We start from the raw sequence: 21,406 nt of genomic DNA, 5'->3' as shown, positions 1-21,406 counted from the left end.
TAAAAGAAATAGAAATAAGACAGTTGTAGAAAAACCTCCAACCTCATTAATGATTCAAGAAAGTTAACCAAAATAATCTTTTTTTTGTGGGGGAGAGGGGGTCCGGTCGTGGGGCCTGAACTCTGGGCCTAGGCACAGTCCCTCAGCTCTTCAGCTCAAGGCTAGCGCTCTACCACTTGAGCCACAGCGCCACTTCCGGCTTTTTTTCTTTTTGCTTATGTGGTGCTGAGGAATCGAACCCAGGACCTCATGCATGCAAGGCAAGCGCTCTACCACTGAGCCACCTTCCCAGCCCAAAATAATCTATTTTTGCTAATCAAATTAGAAAAAAAAGTATATACCACCTTTTAAGTAAATGATGAATAAGCATTTATACTGATGTTAAGAGTATATTGGGAATAACTGTCTTAAAAAATACTTTCAACAATATTGAATGAAGCACTATAAACATTCATATGCCCTTTAACCCAAAATTATTCTCAGGAATTCATCCTAAACAAAGAAGTCCTAAACTAATGTATTCAATGTAACATGCTGTTACTAACATGATATAATCATAGAGCCACTCAGTAAAAATATTTACAAAGAGTAAAGAAAATGTTTCTTACAATTTTGCAAGTAGGTGTGCAAAAGGACCACACAAATACACATAAAATTCAAATTACATCAAAAACAAAAACCATGTACAGGGAGGAAAAAAAAGACTAAGCAAAAAACAAAAACAAAAAACTGTCACTAGAATGTATGGTAATAGTGCGTTTTTCCTTTTTTTGCAGTTTCCTATATATAACACGATTTCCTCTCTATACTATAGCACACAATACATAACATACACTCACTCAATTATATCTGTCTCCAAAAATTTAGTTTTTAGCCTAATGGTCCTCAAGAGAAATAAGCTTCTCAACTAATGGTACTTATAATAAAAATCCAGGGAAAAATTTAATTTCAAAAAAAGCATTACGGGTTCTAAAACTCTCTATAAACAGATACTTTAAACTGTACTTCCATTTAATATTTTCATTTAGACTCAACAGAACTACAGATATCAATCAAGTCTTCTCAACATACCATTCATATCACTAAGAACACACAAATATACAAATATAGTTAACTGATGTGATATGCGAAGATTCTCTCAAAGTCATCACCCTTATCATGTAAAAATTGGTAAAATAATAAAAAATCCATCCAACATAGAAAAGTGATCAACTTTATTATTTTAGCTCATACTTCGCTTCATCCAAAGAACTGAGATAGTTAGTACCAATATTTCTGTATAGAAGGACCAAATTTTCTATTGATGACTACTTTTCATTCCTGAAAAATCCAACATATACCATATTAGCACTTTAAAATGAACTTATAAAATATGTTCTAACAGTCCTTACCAATGCCAGAAAATATTGAACGGTCACTCCAATTCCTTCCCCAGTCTTTTCCATTTGCATTAGTATCACCAGTATCTTGAGTCCAAGCAGGTGGCTCCGTTTTCCTCTTGCCTACAGAAGCTGGTGGAACAGAATTCCACTTCTCCTCACCTGCACTGATGTGTGAGGAGAGTTTTACAGGCTTTTCATTCCAACCTCCTCCATCGACAGTAAGGTTTTCATTCAATCCTGAAGAAACTTAAAGAAAAGAAAATGAAGATTAAAAACAAGAAAGATGGGGCTGGGAAGGTGGCTCAGTGGTAGAGTGCTTGCCTTGCATACAGGAGGCCTTGGGTTTGATTCCTCAGCACCTCATAAGCAGAAAAAGCCGGAAGTGGCTCTATGGCTCAAGCAGTAGAACGCTAGTCTTGAGCTGAAGAGCTGAGGGCTGGTGCCCAGGCCCAGAGTTCAGGCCCCATGACCGATAAAAAAACCAACCAACCAAACAAACAAACAAAACCAAGAAAGATGACTTCTTGTTAAAAATGTTTTTTTTTTTTTTAAATAGCATCATGGGATTTTTATTTGGAAGTAAATTTTTAACTAGCAACACAAATGCCAAGATACCACACAAAACATCCACAGGAACAAAAATGGGTTATTTTTAAATCTCTGCAATGCCTTGGCTTATATTTATCATTTTCATTCCCTTACTCTCTTTTAAATAGTTTGAGCATTAAAAAAATGAACTTAACAGTATGGTTACCGCAAGGTCTCTATTAACTTAAAAATTAACAGGAGGTCTGAATGTAATTATATATAGTAGAGATGTTCTCAATAGCAGAATGACTGGCTCACAGGAATTATGAAAAAGTAAACAGGAAAATGGCCCACATTCTAGGATACTCAGAACTCACCCATGAAGAATATAAAGACTTATACTTAGTTATATGTTTTTTCCTTAAACATTTGTGTATATTATATATAAAGCAGTGATTCTAAAACCTGGTTGCCCATTAAGAAATTCCTTAAAAATACACTAGACAGCCTTAACCAAGACCAATTTAAAATCTGAGATGGGGCCCCAGGCCTCATAAACATATGTCTGTATATATACTCCTATACAAATTACACACAAGTGATTGTAAATAAGTACATGTTTGTGTGTTATGTTTTGTTTGTGTCTGTGTAGGAGTGTAAGCTTCCTAGATAATTGTGATATGTAATAAGGATTACGACCAGGGTTATAGAGGAAGCTGACAGTGATAAAGAGGAACCTAAAATAAGGTGCTTTTTTTTCATTTCTAAATTTATGTTTTGCTACAACACTTGTGTTTATAGGTCAGGTATACAACTCTACTTAAGCTATTATCATAAATGAGGAAACAAAATATATTTTTGTGAAGTACCTGAAAACTATATTATTAGTCCGTTTATTGTTAAATATTTAACACTGTCAAGGAAATAGTATTAAGAAACTACAAGAACTGGGCTGGGAAGGTGCTCAATGGTAGAGCGCTTGCCTTGCATGCCTGAGGCCCTGGGTTTGATTCCTCAGTACCACATAAGCAAAAAGGAAAAAGCTGGAAATGGCAAATGTGGCTCAAGTGGTAGCACACTAGCCTTGAGCGCAAGAGCTGAGAGACAGCGCCCAGGCCCAGAGTTCAGGCCCCACAACTGGACCCAAAAAAACAAAACAAAACATAACAAAAAAAACTACAAGAACTAATGCTTTTTCTTGTATATGATGGTTAGGTCTTTTATATGTTCATATTACATTCATGTCCAATAAAGACCCCTCTCTATTGGCTTAAGTGGTTCAAGTCAAGAATAAAAATTGCATATAAATTACTAAACGTATATGTATATTTATGTGTGTGTGTGTGTATTACACATACCAAAAACTATTAGAAGTGGGATTTTTTTCTTTATTTTCCATAGAGTATGTAATCATATTATTATTATTTTTTTTTGTCAGTCATGGGGCTTGAACTCTGGGCCTGAGTGCTGTGTCCCTCAGCTCTTCAGCTCAAGGCGAGTGCTCTACCACTTGAGCTACAGCGCCACTTCTGGTTTTCTGGTGCTTTATTAGCGATAGGAGTCTCACAGTCTTTCCTGCCCAGGCTGGCTTTGAACCTTGATCCTCAGATCTCAGCCTCCTGAGTAGCTAGGAATACAGGCATGAGCCACCAGCACCCAGGGTAATCATATTATTTTAGTAATTACTTTTAATTACTTTAATTTTTTGTTGTTGTTGTTGATTGTGGGGCTTAAACTCTGGCCCTGGGCGCTGTCCCTCAGCTCTTCTACTTAAGGTGAGTGCTCTACCACTTGAGCCACAGCACCACTTCTGGTTTTCTGGTGGTTAATTGGAGATAAGAGTCTCATAGATGTTCCTGCCTGGGCTGGCTTTGAATTGTGACCCTCAGATGTCAGCTTCCTCAGTAACTAGGATTACAGTCCATGAGCCACCCACACTTGGCAGCAATCAAAATAATTTTTGCCTTTTTCTTTCCTTTCACATTATTCATGTATGTAAGTTTTTATTGATAGGTCTCCAATTTAGTTACACAGAATTTCTCTCACCCTGAATTGTAGAATCTCCTTTTCCAGACTTAAAGTTGCTAACTTGAACATTTAGATGAGAATCACCTGGTTGAAACAGAAATAAAATTTATTTAATATCAAACAGGCTATGATACACATAAAACTAGGAGTAACATACAAATTGCTATTTGCTTATTACTTATAAAAAACTGATTCTTCAAGTGTCAAATTATGACCCTGAAAAAAAGTTAATTTTATAACACAGTTCACATGTCTAACGGGGAACTGAGTTCTCTAGTTACCATACTAAAAGGCCAATAAAGGACCTGGAAAATTGCCCAAGTAGCAATAACACTTAGCTAAATCTGCAATGGTTATTAAGATTCTTTAAGGTAGGAGCAGGAAAACTAACTGGGCTCTGAAATTGGATTCAACTTTGCCACCTCTCAATACCAGTTTTTTTCAGCAATCCTGGAAGCAAACATATCAACTCAAGAACTTTTGCCAGTATTTGGCAGCTCAACTTAGGAAATATGGCAAGAGGTGAGAATACATGTTTTAGCACAAAAATAGTACATTTCTAAAACTAGAAAGAATGATCACAATGTAGTTAAAAAAAAAAAACCACCAACAAACCTAGCATCAAACAGAATTGTGTAAGCAAGGAAGGCATGCACATGAAAAAAGGATCACTAACAAAGCTAAAGCATATCTAGTATGTGGTAAAGAAAATGGGTAAGTAGAACTCATTGCTGTACCATGGCAATACATTCCAATAAGTTATCAAGCAAAAATATTATCTAAAAATAAAAGATGACATCATAAACAAAAAGACAAAGAAATATAAATAAAGCCAATCATCTGAAGCGGGTTGAACGGTATTACTTTGCAGGCTGGTGTCTTCAGGGTAAAATGATGGTGACATAATGCTACCAAGAAGCAACCAATACTGGACAGCCTAGGTATCTAAATTCTTGAAGAATTTAGCTTAATCACCTTGCAAATTCTGGTCTAGCTTTTTCAAATACCTACAGCTGAGGTGATAGGAAATCCAGTTAGAACCTGCACTAACCAGACATGCTTGTTTTAATATTGGAATGAAAGCACTCAACATGCAGAATGGTGATAAATGATTCCACTTAATAAATGTCCTATCCACTGTAAGAAATGGAAATGCAAGAGAGTAGGGGCAAAGCAATGCACATGAGGAAAAGAAGCAACATCATTTTCTCATGTGACTCAAGGTAGAAAGGTAAATTTTAATTTAAAAAGCCATTCATTCAGAAGAATGTAACAACATTGTTGGTTATTAGGTAAACCAATATGGTTCACAATACTCTCACAAAGAAGGGTATATCAGCACAATGATTTTAGTAGTTTGAAACAGATCTGGACATAATGGTATTTTGTACATCTGATTTAAAGAAATTTTATTTGATGTACCACTTTTATATTCCACTAATATACCTTTATTCTTCTTGGAACCAACAGGAAATGATGCAGTTGTAAGTTGCTCGGTGGTAACTGTGATGGTATTTTCTATCCCAGGGATAGTTGAATCCAATGAACCAGAATCAGTCAGCACCTTATCACGTTTACGCTGTTGTCGTTTCTCTCTGTGACTAATTTTAGTTTCCCAGGCTCCTGATACAGCCCGAGAAGAAAAAAAATTATTCAGTACAAAAAAAGCTATCATTTTGAGGGAAAAAAATGGGGTGGGACACACAAGATATACTAGATTTAGATACTAAGCAAAAAAAACCCGTCAAACAACAACAACAACAAAAACCCCAAGACTGTTAATTACATTAAACTAGCCTAAGACTGTATTCTTACATTATCTTTTTATTTTGTTAGGTATAAGTGACAGGAAGACTGTTATAGATTACTACCAATAAATGGGCTTATTAGGTAATGGGTAATAAGTGGCTTATTCAAGAATTTTGCAAAGCTGGGTGCTGGTGGCTCATACCTCTAATCCTAGCCACTAAGGAGATCTGAGGAACATGGTTTGAAGCTAGCCCAGGCAAGAAAGTCCATTATTTCTAATTAACCACCAGAAAGTTGGAAGTGGAGCTGTGGCTCAAAGTATGAGCAAAAAGAGCTCAGGGACAGTACTCAGGCCTGGAATTCAGACCACACAACAACAACAAGAAATTTTTGCACACAGCCTTTCTGGGGATATATATATATAAAATATATAAATTAGGGGGCTGGGAAGTTGGCTCAGTGGTAGAGCACTTGCCTTGCATGCCTGAGGCCCTGGGTTTGATTCCTCAGCACCACATAAGCAAAAAGAAAAAAGCCGGAAGTGGCGCTGTGGCTCAAGTGGTAGGGCACTAGCCTTGAGCTGAAGAGCTGAGGGACACTGCTCAGGCCCAGAGTTCAGGCCCCACAAGCGGACAAAAAGTAAATAAATAAGTAAATAAATAAATTAGGCAATGGGGAAAAGTTCAAACCATGCTTCTTTTCTTTGTTAAGATAAAATGATTAGCTGTTCAAATGCTCAAAATTTTGAGGTCAACCTAAATCTCATTAGGAAAAGCACTACGGATTGTTAAATAATTTAAATAATAAAAGTATTTTTTTCAAAATGTCACATTTGAGAATCTATGGTCATTAAAAAGAAGAGCTAGAAATAAGATTAAGTGAAACAAATGCAGCTTCAACATAACACATCTTGGTTTTAAAAAAAGATATACAGTTTTTCTACAGTTCTTTCCCTTGCTCAAATACCTTCATCAACTTCCTTTCCATCATGGCGTGAACTGTTTTGTACTGCTTTAGCATCTGATTTTGTTTTCTTCTTATTTTTCTTTGACTGAAAGTAAAATAGAATGTTACTTATTATTCTGTTACTTTTTAAAAGGTAGGAGTCAGTAAAATATATAATAAAATGTATGATGCTGACAACTAAAAGATTTCAATAAGTTTGGTTTTAAAAACTGTAATAAGGGACAAAAATATAAGGTTATAATTTATTGTTTACTATCTACTAAGTATTTTACATTTTTATTAAAAACCATAAGAAGGCATTACCCTCATTTTAAAAATAAGAAAATGGACACAGGATTATTAAATTTATGTAGGGTATATTGGTAGACATTAAATTCGTAAATTAAGTTATAATTAGAAACGAGGTCCATCTGGATCCAAAACCTGAGCTCTTAGACATGCCTACTCTATAGTACAAATTAAGTGCCATAACATAGTGTCTTCAAGAACAGTAAATCTAAAACCCACTGCCAGTGTACAGAAGGAAAATTATGCATGGAATACTGATTTTTGGACACATTGCTGATAAACTCTAAGCATAACAAATTAAATGGATCAACTATATGAAGCAAGTAATAGATTGTCAATTTCTAAGCAATGTGAAAAAAACCCTAAGTTGAATAGACGTTTAACAAGTTAATAAAGATAAAATACCTACACAAAGTGAAATATGAGTATTTTGGAATAGGTTTTTAACTCCTTTTCCATTCAAAATCTTGCAAAAAAAAAAACAACTCCTTAAAGCAGTTAGACAACTGCTTCCAGATGAGAATTAACATTAATAAACACACTTTCTTTCTTATTTAGCTATTTATTGGAATTGGCTATTCTTGTTATTGTACATTACTGTAAGTAAGTTTAGGTCAAAGAAGTATTCTGTATAAAACTATAAGCCTTTTCTAGGAGAAAGCAGTTAAGGCAGTGTGAATAATCAATAAATAACAGCTTAGTACTTTTCTTATTAATAACTTACAAATGTAGTTAGCCCTCTCTATCTATAGATTTCCCATGTATAGATTCATTTCAGAAAATGTTTGAGGGAAAAAAAAAAAGTCTTTTTTTTTTTTTTTTTTTTGGGTCCGGTCGTGGGGCTTGAACTCTGGGCCTGGGCGCTGTCCCTCAGCTCTTCAGCTCCAGGCTAGCACTCTACCACTTGAGCCACAGCGCCACTTCCAGCTTTTTTCTTTTTGCTTATGTGGTGCTGAGGAATCGAAACCAGGGCCTCAGGCATGCAAGGCAAGCGCTCTACCACTGAGCCACCTTCCCAGCCCCCCCAAAAAACATCTGTACTGAACATGTACAGACTTTTGTCATTATTTTCTAAGTACTACAGTATAAAAACATTCTACAAAGCATTTACATTATACTAAACTCTAGACATACAACTCTGTAGCACAAAAGCAGATATAAGGGAATGGATGGGACCGTGTTCCAATAAAACTGTACACACACACACACACACACACACACACACACACACACACACACACACACACACACACACACACACACACACACACACACACACACACACACACACACACACACACACACACACACACACACACACACACACACACACACACACACATATCTGGGTTGGATTTAACCAGTTTGCTATTCTAGCAGAGCTGTCAGTAAACATATAATGTAAGCTACATATACAATGTAAAATATTTTATACAAGATACACTTTTTTTTTGTCAGTCGTGGAGCTTGAACTCTGGGCTTGGGCGCTGTCCCTGCGCTCTTCAGCTCAAGGCAAGCGCTCTTCCGCTTGAGCCATAGCGCCACTTCCCGTTTTCTAGTGGTTTATTGGAGGTAAGAGTCTCACAGACTTTCCTGCCTGGGCTGGCTTTGAACTGCGATCCTCAGATCTCAGCCTCCTGAGTAGCTAGGATTACAGGCATGAGCCACCGGCGCCCGGCAGAAGATACACTTTTATAAGTTAAAATAGATGACATTAACTTTAATAATATGGTTATGTTAACTTTATTAAACCTAAAATACTAACATTTTAACATGAAATCAGTACTTTTAAAACTATTAATCAAGCAAATAAGCTGAACGTTGGAGGTTCACACCTCACATGTGTACACACATAGTATGAAAAAGAAAGGTAAATTAAGTCTTAGACCACAACACTGTGCACCTGGCTGATAGTCTGAAATCGAATACATATTTTATACTTAACACTGGTCTCAATTTAGATAAGCAACAGTTCAAGTATTCAATATCTACATATGTGGCAAAGGGCTGCAAATTGGACAATATAGGTCAACAGGAACTATAGTAAGTATCCTCATTTTATAGGTAAGGGAACTGATATATAGAAATATTAAGTAGTAAAACATTAAGGGTTGTAAATTGGTAAAATCAGGACTAAAGATCCAGTTCTACCTCTAGACCCTAATCTACCAAATACTTTACTACTACGTCTCTCTACATGTTAACTCTAAATATAAACTTAATAATGCACTGGCTATGTACCTTTGGGCTAAATAAAAAAGTCTTTTTCTCCAACTGTCAGAGGACAAATTCCTACTAACTTCACATAAGTTTTTAATTTGTAAATTTGTATTGTTATTATAAAGGTGATATGCAGAGGGATTACAGTTACATAAATCAAACAAGTGAATACATTTCTTTTTTTTTTTTTTTTGGGTCCGGTCGTGGGGCCTGAACTCTGGGCCTGGGCGTTGTTCCTCAGTTCTTCAGCTCAAGGCTAGAGCTCTTCCACTTGAGCCACAGTGCTACTTCCAGCTTTTTTGTTTTTGCTTATGTGGAGCTGAGGAATCGAACCCAGGGCCTCATGCATGCAAGGCAAGCGCTCTACCACTGAGCCACCTTCCCAGTCCCTGTGAATACATTTCTTTTTGGACAAAGTTACTCATCCCTCCATATGATATACCTATAATACCAGCACTGAATATGGAGCAGGTTTTCAGTTTAGGTTGCTTTGGGCTACATATTGAGACCTTATCTTAAAAAAGAAAGAATAAATGAGATTGCTCACTACAAAGCACTAGATACAAATAAGATGTTTCAAACAGGGGAACTGAAAAAAAAGAATTACATTTGAATTCAAATACATTCAGATTTCTTAGGAAACATCTATAAAAAAAGAAAATTACCTTGAATAAGCCTAAAGTACTATTTATATTTACTATATTTATCTTTATTTAAAAGTTTCTATTAAAAAAGCTTATATAATGGAGACTTAGTAAGATAATAGGCTATGAAAAACTTGCCATCAATCAGGACTTTCACAAAGTTCTGGCTTTCTTGTTTCCCTTATTTATTGTCAGACTCTGCCATGGAGCTAGGTGGACTAAAAACAAATATAACATCCTCCAGACAACTGAACAAAATTCCCAAATAAGCAGATTAAAAAAATGGTAAATGATGCCAGGTGCCAGTGGCTCCCATCTGTATATCCTAGCTATTCAGGAGGCTGATATCTGAGGATTGTGGTTCAAACCCAGCCTGGGAAGGAAAGGAAAGTCAATGACACTCTTATCCCCAATTAACCATCAGAAAACCGGAAGTGGTGCTGTGGCTCAAGTGGTAAAGCGCATGCCTTAAGCTGAAGAGCTGAGGAACAGTGCCCAGGCCCAGAGTTCAAGCTCCACGATTGACCAAAAACAAACAAAAAAACAAAAAACAAGCAAACAAGGTAAATGATGAGTATACATTTTTCAAAAGTAGATATAGAAATAGCTAACAAGTATTTAAATACTTAAGATCCCTAATCAGTAGGGAAATGCAAGCAAAAACCACAATGAGATCTCATATGGTTTGATACCCAGTCAGAATAACTATTATCAAAAAGATTTGTAGGGGCTGGTAAAGTGGCTCAGTGGCTTGCCTTGCATGCATGAGGCCCTGGTTTCGATTCCTCAGCACCACATAAGCAGAAAAAGCTGGAAGTAGTGCTGTGGCTCAAGTGGTAGAGCACTAGCCTTGAGCTGAAGAGCTGAGGGACAGCATCCTGGCCCCGAGTTCAGGCCTCACGACCGACCAAAAAAAAAAAAAAAAAAAGAAAAAGAAAAAGATTTAAAAAAAATGTTGAGGCCAAGGAGAAAGGGGGACTCACACATAATTGATGTGAAAGTACATAAAACTAGACCTACTATATGATTTACGAACCCTTTACTGGGTAAATATATCCTAAGAAAACTAAAACTGCTGGCAGCCAAAACATGGCATCAATTGAGATAGATGTCCACTGATGAATAAATGGATACAAATCTTTATATACAGAATGGAATATTACTCAGCCATATAAAAAATAAAATTCCAACAGATAACTGGAGGATATTATGTTAATAACTAAAATAGGGGCTGGGAAGGTGGCTCAGTGGTAGATTGCTTGCCTTGCATGCCTGAGGCCCTGGGTTCGATTCCTCAGCATCACATAAGAAAAAAAGCCGGAAGTGGTGCTGCGGCTCAAGTGGTAGAGCACTAGCCTTGAGCTGAAGAGCTGAGGGACAGGGCCCAGGCCCAGAGTTCAGGCCTCACGACCGGACCAAAAAAAAAACAAAAAACAAAAAAACAAAACCAAAACAAAACAAAAAAAAACCAGCCACAGAAAGGCAGATAAAATTCCAAATGTTGGGCTGGGAAGGTGGGCTCAGCGGTAGAGCGCTTGCATGCATGAGGCCCTGGGTTCGATTCCTCAGCACCACATAAGCAAAAAAGAAAAAACCGGAGTGGTGCTGTGGCTCAAGTGGTAGAGTGCTAGCCTTGAGCTGAAGAGCTGAGGGACAGCGCCCAGGCCCAGAGTTCAAGCCCCACAACCAGACCAAAAAAATTTTTTTCCCACATATTCTCTTCATTTGTAACATGTAAAATAGAAGCAGAGAATAAAACAGAGGTCATTAGAGACTAGCAAGGACAGGGTGAAGGAGGTGGATAAAAGGGTAGATAATAGGTACAAAAATAAAGAGTTGGGATGAAAACAGTTCCAATCTTCTATAGTACAAAAGGTAATACATTAACTACATAGCAATTCAAAATAACAAGAGGAAATAAGGTTAAAGGTTCTTGACACTAACAATAATAATACCTAAAAAGATAATGCTAACCACTTTGATTTGATCATTATACCAAATACACATTTGTTAAGTAAGTACAAATACGTGACAATTAAAAAATAAAAACTCTTAATCTTTTTTTTGGCCAATCTTCATGCAACCATAGATATATACTATGTGCCAGATCATTGCTTTTTTGGTTGGTTGGGAGGCTTGGGCACTGTCCCTCAACTCTTCAGCTCACAGCAAGTACCCTACCACTTGAGCCACAGCATCATTTCCAGTTTTCTGCTGATTAATTGGAGATAAGAATCTCATGGACTTTCCTGCCTGGCTGGCTTTGAACCACAATCCTCAGATTTCAGCCTCCTAAGTAGCTAGGATTACAGGTGTGAGCCACCAGGCCCAGCTCTTGTGAGATTTCCAATGCTGTTTTGACTGTGCAGATATTCAATGTTTTTTTTTTTTTTTAGCACTAACATGAACTTGAAAACTATAAAGTGCAAGTATTTATACATACACACAAATGTTATATAAATACATGTGCATATAGGGGGACGGGGGACGGGGGGAGGATGGGAAGGGATGGGAAGTGGAAACAAAGGAGGAGGCTACAATGCTTGATAAGAAATGTACTCATTATCTTGCCCATGTAATTGTAATCCCTCTGTACAGTATTTTCACAATAAAAAAAATAAAATACATGTGCATATATACAGTATATATATATTTTTTGAAGGGGAGGGGAAACACAGTACAGGGGCTTGAACTCAGGACCTCTCATTTGAAATCTGAGCTGGGCACTGGTGGCTCATGCCTATAATCCTGGCTACTCAGGAGGCTGTTATCTGAGGATTGTGGTTCAGTCAGACCAGGCAGGAAAGTCTATGAGACTCTCATCTCCAAGAAAACCACCCAGAAAAAGCCAAAAGTGGTACTGTGGCTCAAAAGCTGTAGAATAATCTTGAGGGAAAAAGCTCAGGAACATTGTCCAGGCCCTGAGTTCAAGCCCCAAGACCAACAAAAAACAAAAACAAAAACTCAGAAGTGGCACTGTGGCTCAAGCAGTAGAGTACTAGCCTTGAACAGGAAAGTTCAGTACAATGCCCAGGCTCTGAGGACTAGTACCAAAATAAAAACAAAACAAACAAAAAACAGAACAATGGTTATAAACTTTAGACTTTAAACTGATTAATAATAGTTCACAATTATTGTATCAAAATTTTCAGGATCATTTAAGGAGGGAAGAAAAACTGAGTTTAACAGACTATCACCAGGAAGTAACAGTGGGAAATCTATATCAAACATATCAGCTATCCACTCTATAATCTCACAATCATTTAATTATATGTTTATTTGTTAAAGCAAGTCCTTTATGATTTACTTTTCTGTCAAAGTCAGACATAAATTCTGTTCTTTCCTACAACTATCCTTTGTTTCAAGCCATTTTACCAGCAGCTGCCTTAAATCTAGACCAATTTTACCAGATTATAGAGAAGAACTGCTTCCTCACTCATTCTTCAAAGATGTTCTGAAACTGTTAGTTATAAGAAACTGTAGCATAAGGGCTACGGGTGTGGCTCAAATAGTAGATGTTTGGCCTAGCAAGCATAGGTTCTGAGTTCAAACCATAATACTGTAAAACAACAATGACGACAAAAACATAACACATCATCTCAACAACAAACCAGACAGGTATGGTGGTGCACACATATCATTCCATGTGACAGGCCTAGTAGGATTACAGTCTGATGCTGCATCCCTAGCACCCCCTCACCCTGGTCAAATAAAGTGAGAGACTTTCTGAAACCAAAGCAAAAAGGGCTAGAGATATAGCTCAAGTAGTAGAGTGTTTGTGTAGAAAATGCAAGTTGTGAGTTTAAACTCTAGAGAAAGGGAGGTCAGGGGAGGAAACTGTAAGCAACCAGTTCATACTGTTAGGGAAATAAAAGAGGCTGGGGGAATGGGGTGGGAGGAAGATCAGAGTACCTTGTAAAAATGTACAAAAATGTTATATTGAAACCTATTGAGTCTGGGAAGGTGGCTCAGTAGTAGAGTGCTTGCCTTGCATGCATAAGGCCCTGGGTTCGATTCCTCAGCACCACATAAGCAGAAAAAGGTGGAAGTGGCACTGTGGCTCCAGTGGTAGTACTCTAGCTGAAGAGCTGAGGGGCAGTGCCCAGACCCAGAGTTCAGGCCCCACGACCAACAACAACAACAAAAAAGAAACCCAATGACAAATATAAATCAAGTTTGTTTATTTTGCTGTTTCCAAACAAGATTAAATCAAGTATAAATGAGTCAGTTTTATCAGCAATTTGAAAATTAATGAAATCCCAAGAATGTACCATTAATGGGGTATAAAACATTTGGAAACTTCACATTGAAAATAAAGTGCAGAGTCAAATCTTTTAGTAATGACTTAAGTACCGAATTATTTTTTTTATAAAAACAAATTCTATTAATTAGAATTGGAACAGAAATCTGTTTTTCAGATAATTAGATTTTCACTGTAACAGGTATCTATTTTAACAATACCACTGGACAATTTTGCTAAGCATTTTTCACATTACAGGTACAATATTAACAAAAACAGATAAATATAACTTTTATTAAAAACCTTTCATGTAAATAAAATAAAATAAAATTAAAAAAATAAATCAAAAATAAAATAAAATTAAATTAAAAAAAAATAAAAAAACAAAAAAAAAAACCTTTCATGTAATTGTATATGCTCCCAAACTTACCTTCTCATTTTTCTTATCTGTCTCTGGTGGTTGCTTTGCTGCTATACTTCGAGTTGTTCGAACAGGTTCCTCTTCAGCCACTTCAACAGTCCGTCCATTTGGCTGCATGAGTAGAAAGAAAACATCACATAACCAAACTTGCTTGGAAGGTAAAACCAAAGATTTACACTCAGGAAGCAACATATATTACACCCAATTTTTACTCTGAAGTCCAAATTAACAAGGTTGTTTTGGTATAGCAATATTGTCTAAGATTAAAAAAAATTATTTAAGATTTGTTGGACTATTGTCCCTAATAACAAAGTTTTGTGACATAAAGAATCTATAAACAGAGTTCCATACCACAAATTTTCTGATCTTACTCAGATATTAGTCTCTCTAGCAAAAGCAACAAAATAGAGACAATTAAAAGGAGATTTAATCTGGCCCTGATTCACTAGACATGAATTTTGAATAAATGCTCTCTTAAAAGTTTGTGTTATGAAGGCTGGGTGGCTAGTGACTCATGCTTGTAATCCTAGCTATTCAGGAGACTAAGATCTGAGGATCCCAGTTCAAAGCCAGCCCAGCCAGGAAAGCCTGTGAGACTCTTATCTCCAATAAACCACAGAAAAGTGGAAGTGGTGCTGTGGCTCAAGTGGTCGAGTACTAGCCTTGAGCTGAGATCTGAGGACAGCACCCAGGCCCAGAGTTCAAGCCCCATGACTGACCAAAAAACAAAAGTTGGTGTTATAATTGATGTCTCTGGTCTTTCCTTGTCACCGCATCACTAGTGGACACTTATAGGTAGCTCAAACGTCTTACTTTGTTGTATTAGGATTGCTGCACTTTACCTTTAGAAACTGATTTGGTGTATCACAGTAAGTGACAAGTGGTGCAGACATGTCTCTGTAATCCTTCAGTGGGCTCAAAGTGGTAGATCTCTAGCCTTGAACACAAAAACTCAGGGACTGTGCGTAGGCCCTGAGTTCAAGTCCCAGGACTGGCACAAAAAAAAAAAAAAAAAAAAAAGACAACTAATGCCCAAAGCCAAGTTCTCCCCTACCTGCCTGCCTCCTTCCTTCCTTCCTCCCTCCCCCGCCCCCAACTCTTCCTTTCTTGTTGATCACTGAGCTTGAATTCAGGGCTCACGCACTGTTCCTGGCTCTACCACTTAAGACACAGAGCCACTTCTGGTATTCTAGTGGTTAATTGGAGATAAGACTCTCACAAACTTTTTCCTGCCCTGGCTGGCTCTGAACCACAATCCTCAGATCTCAGCCGCCTGAGTAGCTAGGATTACAAGTGTGAGCTACTAGCACCTGGCCAAATTTTCTTTCTGATGTGTTTTTCTATCTTCTGTATTGTTTTGCCACTTTATAATTTATTGCCAGTTCTGGGGCTTGAACTCAGGGCACTGTCCCTGAGCTTCTTTTGCAAAGTCTAGCAGTCTACCACTTGAGCCACAGCGCCACTTCCAGTTTTTCCTGTTTATGTGGAATTGACCCAGCGCTTCACACATACTAGGCAAGCATTCTACCACTAAGCCACATTCCCAGCCCTTGCCACTTTAATATTGCCTCTCTTATCTGGCATTCTGTATTTGTGTACATCTTGGGTGGAAGGGTACGGTATGGAAACAGTCAAGAAATCTCAGAAAGGCAGGTAGGATTAGAGCTTGATCTACATCAATAATATAAAATCCACCTTGGGGGCTGGGAAGGTGGCTCAGTGATAGAGTGCTTGCCTTGCATGTGTGAGGTCCTGGGTTCGATTCCTCAGTACCACATAAGCAGAAAAAAAGCCGGAAGTGGTGCTGTGGCTCAAGTGGTAGAGCACTAGCCTTGAGCTGAAGAGCTGAGGGACAGCGCCCAGGCCCACAGTTCACGCCCACGACCGGACCCCCCCAAAAACAAAAACAAATAAAATCTACCTTGCAGTATCACAAACACTACACATGTGTGTATTATTTCCTTCTCTTCTCTAACAGAGAAGAGACTACGTTGCTCAGGCTGTCCTAAACCTATTGGGCTCAGGTAATCCTCCTGCTTCAACCACTTTCTCAAGAATCTGAGACTACAGGCACACATGATACCACATCTGTTACATGCTTTTTCTTAGTAAACACTATCCTCTCTAGCCAAACTTACCTTTTGAGACTTCCTGTGGTTAGTCTTAGTAAGGTTTACTATAGTAAATGAATAATCCTGCAGCTATTTCAGTCTCTGATCTCTTCAACTGGCAGTTTATAACTGTTTTATCTGCAAATTTTCATTTAGCTAGTAGTACTTTCAGAAAACTCTCTGCCATGGTCACTTTATACCATCTCCATATTATTCATGTAATCATTTTATTTACTAAATGCTAAAAACTGAGAAAGTGAGTAATCAAAAATGGTCTTAAAAAGCCAGGTGCCGGTGGCTCATGCCTGTAATCCTAGCTACTGAGGAGGCTGAGATCTGAGGATCACGGTTCAAAGCCATTCCAAGCAGAAAAGTCCATGAGACTCTTATCTCCAATAAACTACTCGAAAACCGGAAGTGGCACTGTGGCTCAGGTGGTAGAGCGCTTGCCTTGAGCTAAAGAGCGCAGGGGTAGCGCCCAGGCCCAGAATTCAAGCCCCACGACCAACATAAAACAAAAACAAAAACAAAAATGGTCTTAAAAATGTTATCAGAAAATTCCATGCCATGTATGTGATAGCAACTACAGGCACTGTTGATGTAGTATCCCAAATAAGACCTTAAGTCCTTAATTGGTGATCAACACCACTATTAGAGGCTTGGGAACACTCAATTTTTATTTCCTGGACTTTGAAAGGATCAGCAAGCCAAAGGTGCTTAGATGTTCCCACCTGTGTCAATTTTAGTTCAATCTATGTAATATCTGTAACTGCAGGTGTTTTGTCTATTGCAGATATCTCAATTTTCCATTAAGCCATGGGATTTATGTATTTTCTCATCACTAATGGGATTCCAGAAATAATTATCAACTGTTTACATACATCTGATGCCACTAAACAATAAGCCTCCTATTTCAAGAGTTAAGTCTAATTCATGGGTAATAGGAACAGCAAAACCAATCTGTCCTTTCCTTATACTAGCTGGTCTAGAATGTCCTGTTTTGGAAATTGGAAATGACACACACACACATACATGTATTGTGGTGTGTGTGTGTGTGTGTGTGTGTGTGTGTGTGTGTGTGTGTGTGTGTGTGTGTGTGTGTGTGTGTGTGTGTGTGTGTGTGTGTGTGTGTGTGTGTGTGTGTGTGTGTGTGTGTGTGTGTGTGTGTGTGTATGTTGGTCTATAACTCTAAGCCTGGGTGCTGTCCCAAAGTTTTTCTTCAAGGCTAGTGCTCTATTACTTGAGCCACAGCTTCACTTCTGGCTTTTATGGTAGTTTATTGCAGATAATAAGAACATCATGGAGCCGGGCGCTGGTGGCTCACGCCTGTAATCCTAACTACTCAGGAGGCTGAGATCTGAGGATGGAGGTTCAAAGCCAGCCCGGGCAAGGAAAGTCCGTGAGACTCTTATCTCCAATGAACCATTTGAAAACCGGAAGTGGTACTGTGGCTCAAGTGGTACAGCGCTCACCTTGAGCTGAAGAACTGAGGGATAGCACCCAAGCCCAGAGTTCAAGCTCCACGACCAACAAAAAGAAAAAAAAAAATCATGGAGTTTCCTGCTCAGGCTGGCTTAAACCACGATCCTCAGATCTCAGCCTCCTTAGTAGCTAAGATTACGGGCATGAGCCACCAGTGCCCAGCATATGAGTGGTGCGTAAAGAAGCAAATCCCTAAACAGTGTTATTATATAGATCTATTCACATGAAAGGTAAATAACTGGAAGGCAACAACTTCAAGTCCAACTTATCTGTCCCCATGACTTAACATGGGCTTTATATAAAACTGTTATCTCTGATTGTGGAATTTTATACAGTGGTTCTACATGTTGGCCTTTTTTTTTGGTCCGTTGTGGGCTTGAACTCTGGGCTTGGGCGCTGTCCCTCCGCTCTTCAGCTCAGCTCAAGGCGAGCACTCTACTGCTTGAGCCACAACACTACTTCCGGTTTTCCAGTGGTTTATTGGAGGTAAGAGCCTCACAGACTTTCCTGCCTGGGCTGGCTTTGAACCATAATCCTCAGATCTCAGCCTCCTGAGTAGCCACGATTACAGGCGTGAGTCACTGGCGCCTGGCCTTTTTTTTTGGCTGGTCACGGGGCCTGAACTCTGGGCCTGGGTGCTGTCCCTCAGCTCTTCAGCTCAAGGCTAGCTAGCACTCTACCACTTGAGCCACAGCACCACTTCCAGCTTTTTCTGCTCATGTGGAGCTGAGGAACCCAGGGCCTCATGCATGTGAGGCAAGCACTCTTACCACTGAGCCACCTTTCCAGACCCCATGTTGGCCTTTTACTGCAACCTCATTCTAAATTCTGAGGTCTTCCTTTTTAGAGCCAATCAAAATTAATTTCACATATAATTTACAGTCTGTATGTTAAGGTAGACCAAAGATGTCTAGATGTCTTTCAGTATGGAAGAGTGATATAATCACCACATTCATATTGACAAACTCCTATTAGGCATTGTTATGTTTACCTTTTTGCTATGACTCCCCAAGTCCTGCCCAATTCCTTGCAAGGACAGTAAACTCGAATAAGCTGACCATCAGAATGGAATAGAAGTGGGGGTATAGAGCAGGAGAGCTAGAGCTCATTTCATGACTGCTGATATCAAGGAAATCAAGGTGCTCAATGTTATTAAATCTTTAACTTCGACTATGGGAACAAGGACCTAAGAAAGGACTTGACCTTCAAGGAGTTAAAAAGTTTAGAAGAAGATATGCTTTAGACTTCTACTTCTTTGAGCAGCCTCTACTAGTTATTTATTTATTTATTTTTGGCTGGTCATAGGGCCTGAACTCAGGGCCTGGGCACTGTCCCTCAGCTCTTCAGTTCAAGGCTAGCGCTCTACCACTTGAGCCACAGCGCCACTTCCGGATTTTCTGCTTATGTGGTGCTGAGGAATTGAACCCAGGGACTCATGCATACAAGGCAAGCACTCTACCACTGAGCTACCTTCCCAGTCCCTAGTTAACTTTTTTTGTTTTTTGCTTTTTTTGTCTGATCGTGGGGCCTGAACTCTGGGCCTGGGCACTTTCCCTCACCCCATCAGCTCAAGGCTAACACTCTACCACTTGAGCCACAGCGCCACTTCCGGCTTTTTTTTCTTTTTCTTTTTTTTTATTGTGAAAATACTGTACAGAGGGGTTACAATTACATGGGCAAGATAGTGAGTACATTTCTTATCAAGCATTGTAGCCACCTCCTTTGTTTACCCTTCCCATCCTCCCCCCCACCCAATCCCCCCCCCAAGTTGTAAAGTTCGTTTTCGACATGACAACTTGTACTTCTCATTGTTGCAACAATTCCACCTGTATCCTTATTTAAATGACTTGTTTTTCCGACTTTTTTTTCTGCTTATGTGGTGCTGAGGAATCGAACCCAGGGCCTCATACATGCAAGGCAAGCACTCTACCATTGAGCCACCTTCCCAGCCCCCTAGTTAACTATTTTAAAGTTAACTGCATCCAAGGTAAACATTTATGAAAGGATTAACATTTGAAGCCAGAGCTGGGAGCAGGTGGCTCACACCTGTAATCCTAGCTACTCAGGATGCTGAGATCTAAGCCAGCCCAGCCTGGACTAATTGAAGAGACTCTTATCTCAAGAAGCAAATAGCCAGGGGCTGGGAAGATGGCTCAGTGGTAGAGCGCTTGCCTTGCATGCTCGAGGCCCTGGGTTCGATTCCTCAGCACCACATAAGCAAAAAGAAAAAAGCCGGAAGTGGCACTGTGGCTCAAGTGGTAGAGCACTAGCCTTGAGCTGAAGAGCTGTGGGACAGCACCCAGGCCCAGAGTTCAGGCCCCACGACCGGACCCAAAAAAAAAAAAAAAAAAAAAAAAAAAAAGAAGCAAATAGCCAGAACCAGTCATGGCTCTAGTGGAAAAGCACCAGCCCTGAGGAGAAAAGCTGAGGGAGAACCTCAAGTTCAAGCCCTAGTACTGGCACAAAAATATAAAGATTATTGTTAGGTGCCAGTGGCTCATGTCTTTAATCCTACCTACTCTCAGGAGACTGAGATTTGAGAATCACAGTGTGAAGACAGACTAGGCAGGAAAGTCTGATTCTTACATACAATTAACCACCAAAAAGTCTGAAGTAGAACTGTGGTACAAGTGGTAGAACACTAGCCTTGAGCAAAATTAGCTCAGGGACAGTGTCCTGGCCCTGATTTCAAGCCCCAGGACTGGCAAGAAAGAAAGAAAGAAAGAGAGAGAGAGAGAGAGAGAGAGAGAGAGAGAGAGAGAGAGAGAGAGAGAGAGAGAGAGAGAGAGAGAGGGAGGGAGGGAGGGAGGGAGGGAGAGTGGGAGGGAGAGAGAGTGGGAGAGAGAGAGAAAGGAAGGAAGGAAGGAAGGAAGGAAGGAAGGAAGGAAGGAAGGAAGGAAGGAAGGAAGGAAAAGAAAAGAAAACAAATAAACTGCAGGTTATATCACTGAAAAAGAAGAATGTACTAAATGGACATAAAAGCATATTGGCTCAAGAAATAGGTTCTTCTCTTCTAGCTCCAAAGCTCTATTAACAAATATGTAGGTATTAAAGTAATTTTATATTAGAAATTGCTGGTGAGCATTAGTCCTGGATCATTAGGTCTAATGCTTCAGACACAAACTCTTTTCGGAAGTTAATAGATTATAAATGATAAGCAAATATATTCTCTCAGGGGCTAAATAAAAAGTGTAGGGCATTGCTCTGCCTTTCTTTTGTGAATAATTTTCACAAATTTCATAGTATTGTGAGATAGTGATACTTAAAGTCACAAACACATTCTATCCCTCTCATTCCCTCCCTCCCATCGATGCCCTTGAGTTGCTTAATTCGTTTTCATCGATGTC

General features: G+C 38.9%; 1 protein-coding gene across 3 annotated transcripts in view; it reads right to left on the bottom strand.

Moving 5' to 3' along the window:
• Mtdh (metadherin) overlaps nt 1-21,406 on the bottom strand; it is a 60,586-nt gene that overhangs the window by 26,547 nt on the left and 12,633 nt on the right. For all 3 annotated transcript variants that reach the window (XM_069991112.1, XM_069991111.1, XM_069991113.1), the window contains exons 2-6: nt 14,476-14,577; nt 6,654-6,738; nt 5,385-5,561; nt 3,957-4,022; nt 1,392-1,628 (exon numbers count right to left, since the gene is read on the bottom strand). In XM_069991112.1, the coding sequence (XP_069847213.1) occupies nt 1,392-1,628; nt 3,957-4,022; nt 5,385-5,561; nt 6,654-6,738; nt 14,476-14,577 (667 nt within the window). The remainder of the gene's footprint in view (nt 1-1,391; nt 1,629-3,956; nt 4,023-5,384; nt 5,562-6,653; nt 6,739-14,475; nt 14,578-21,406) is intronic.

Source organism: Dipodomys merriami, unplaced genomic scaffold, assembly GCF_024711535.1.
Source record: "Dipodomys merriami isolate MVZ:Mamm:240054 unplaced genomic scaffold, mDipMer1.0.p SCAF_4, whole genome shotgun sequence".
NCBI classification, from domain to species: domain Eukaryota; kingdom Metazoa; phylum Chordata; class Mammalia; order Rodentia; family Heteromyidae; genus Dipodomys; species Dipodomys merriami.
This window is presented reverse-complemented; position numbering and strand designations above follow the sequence as displayed.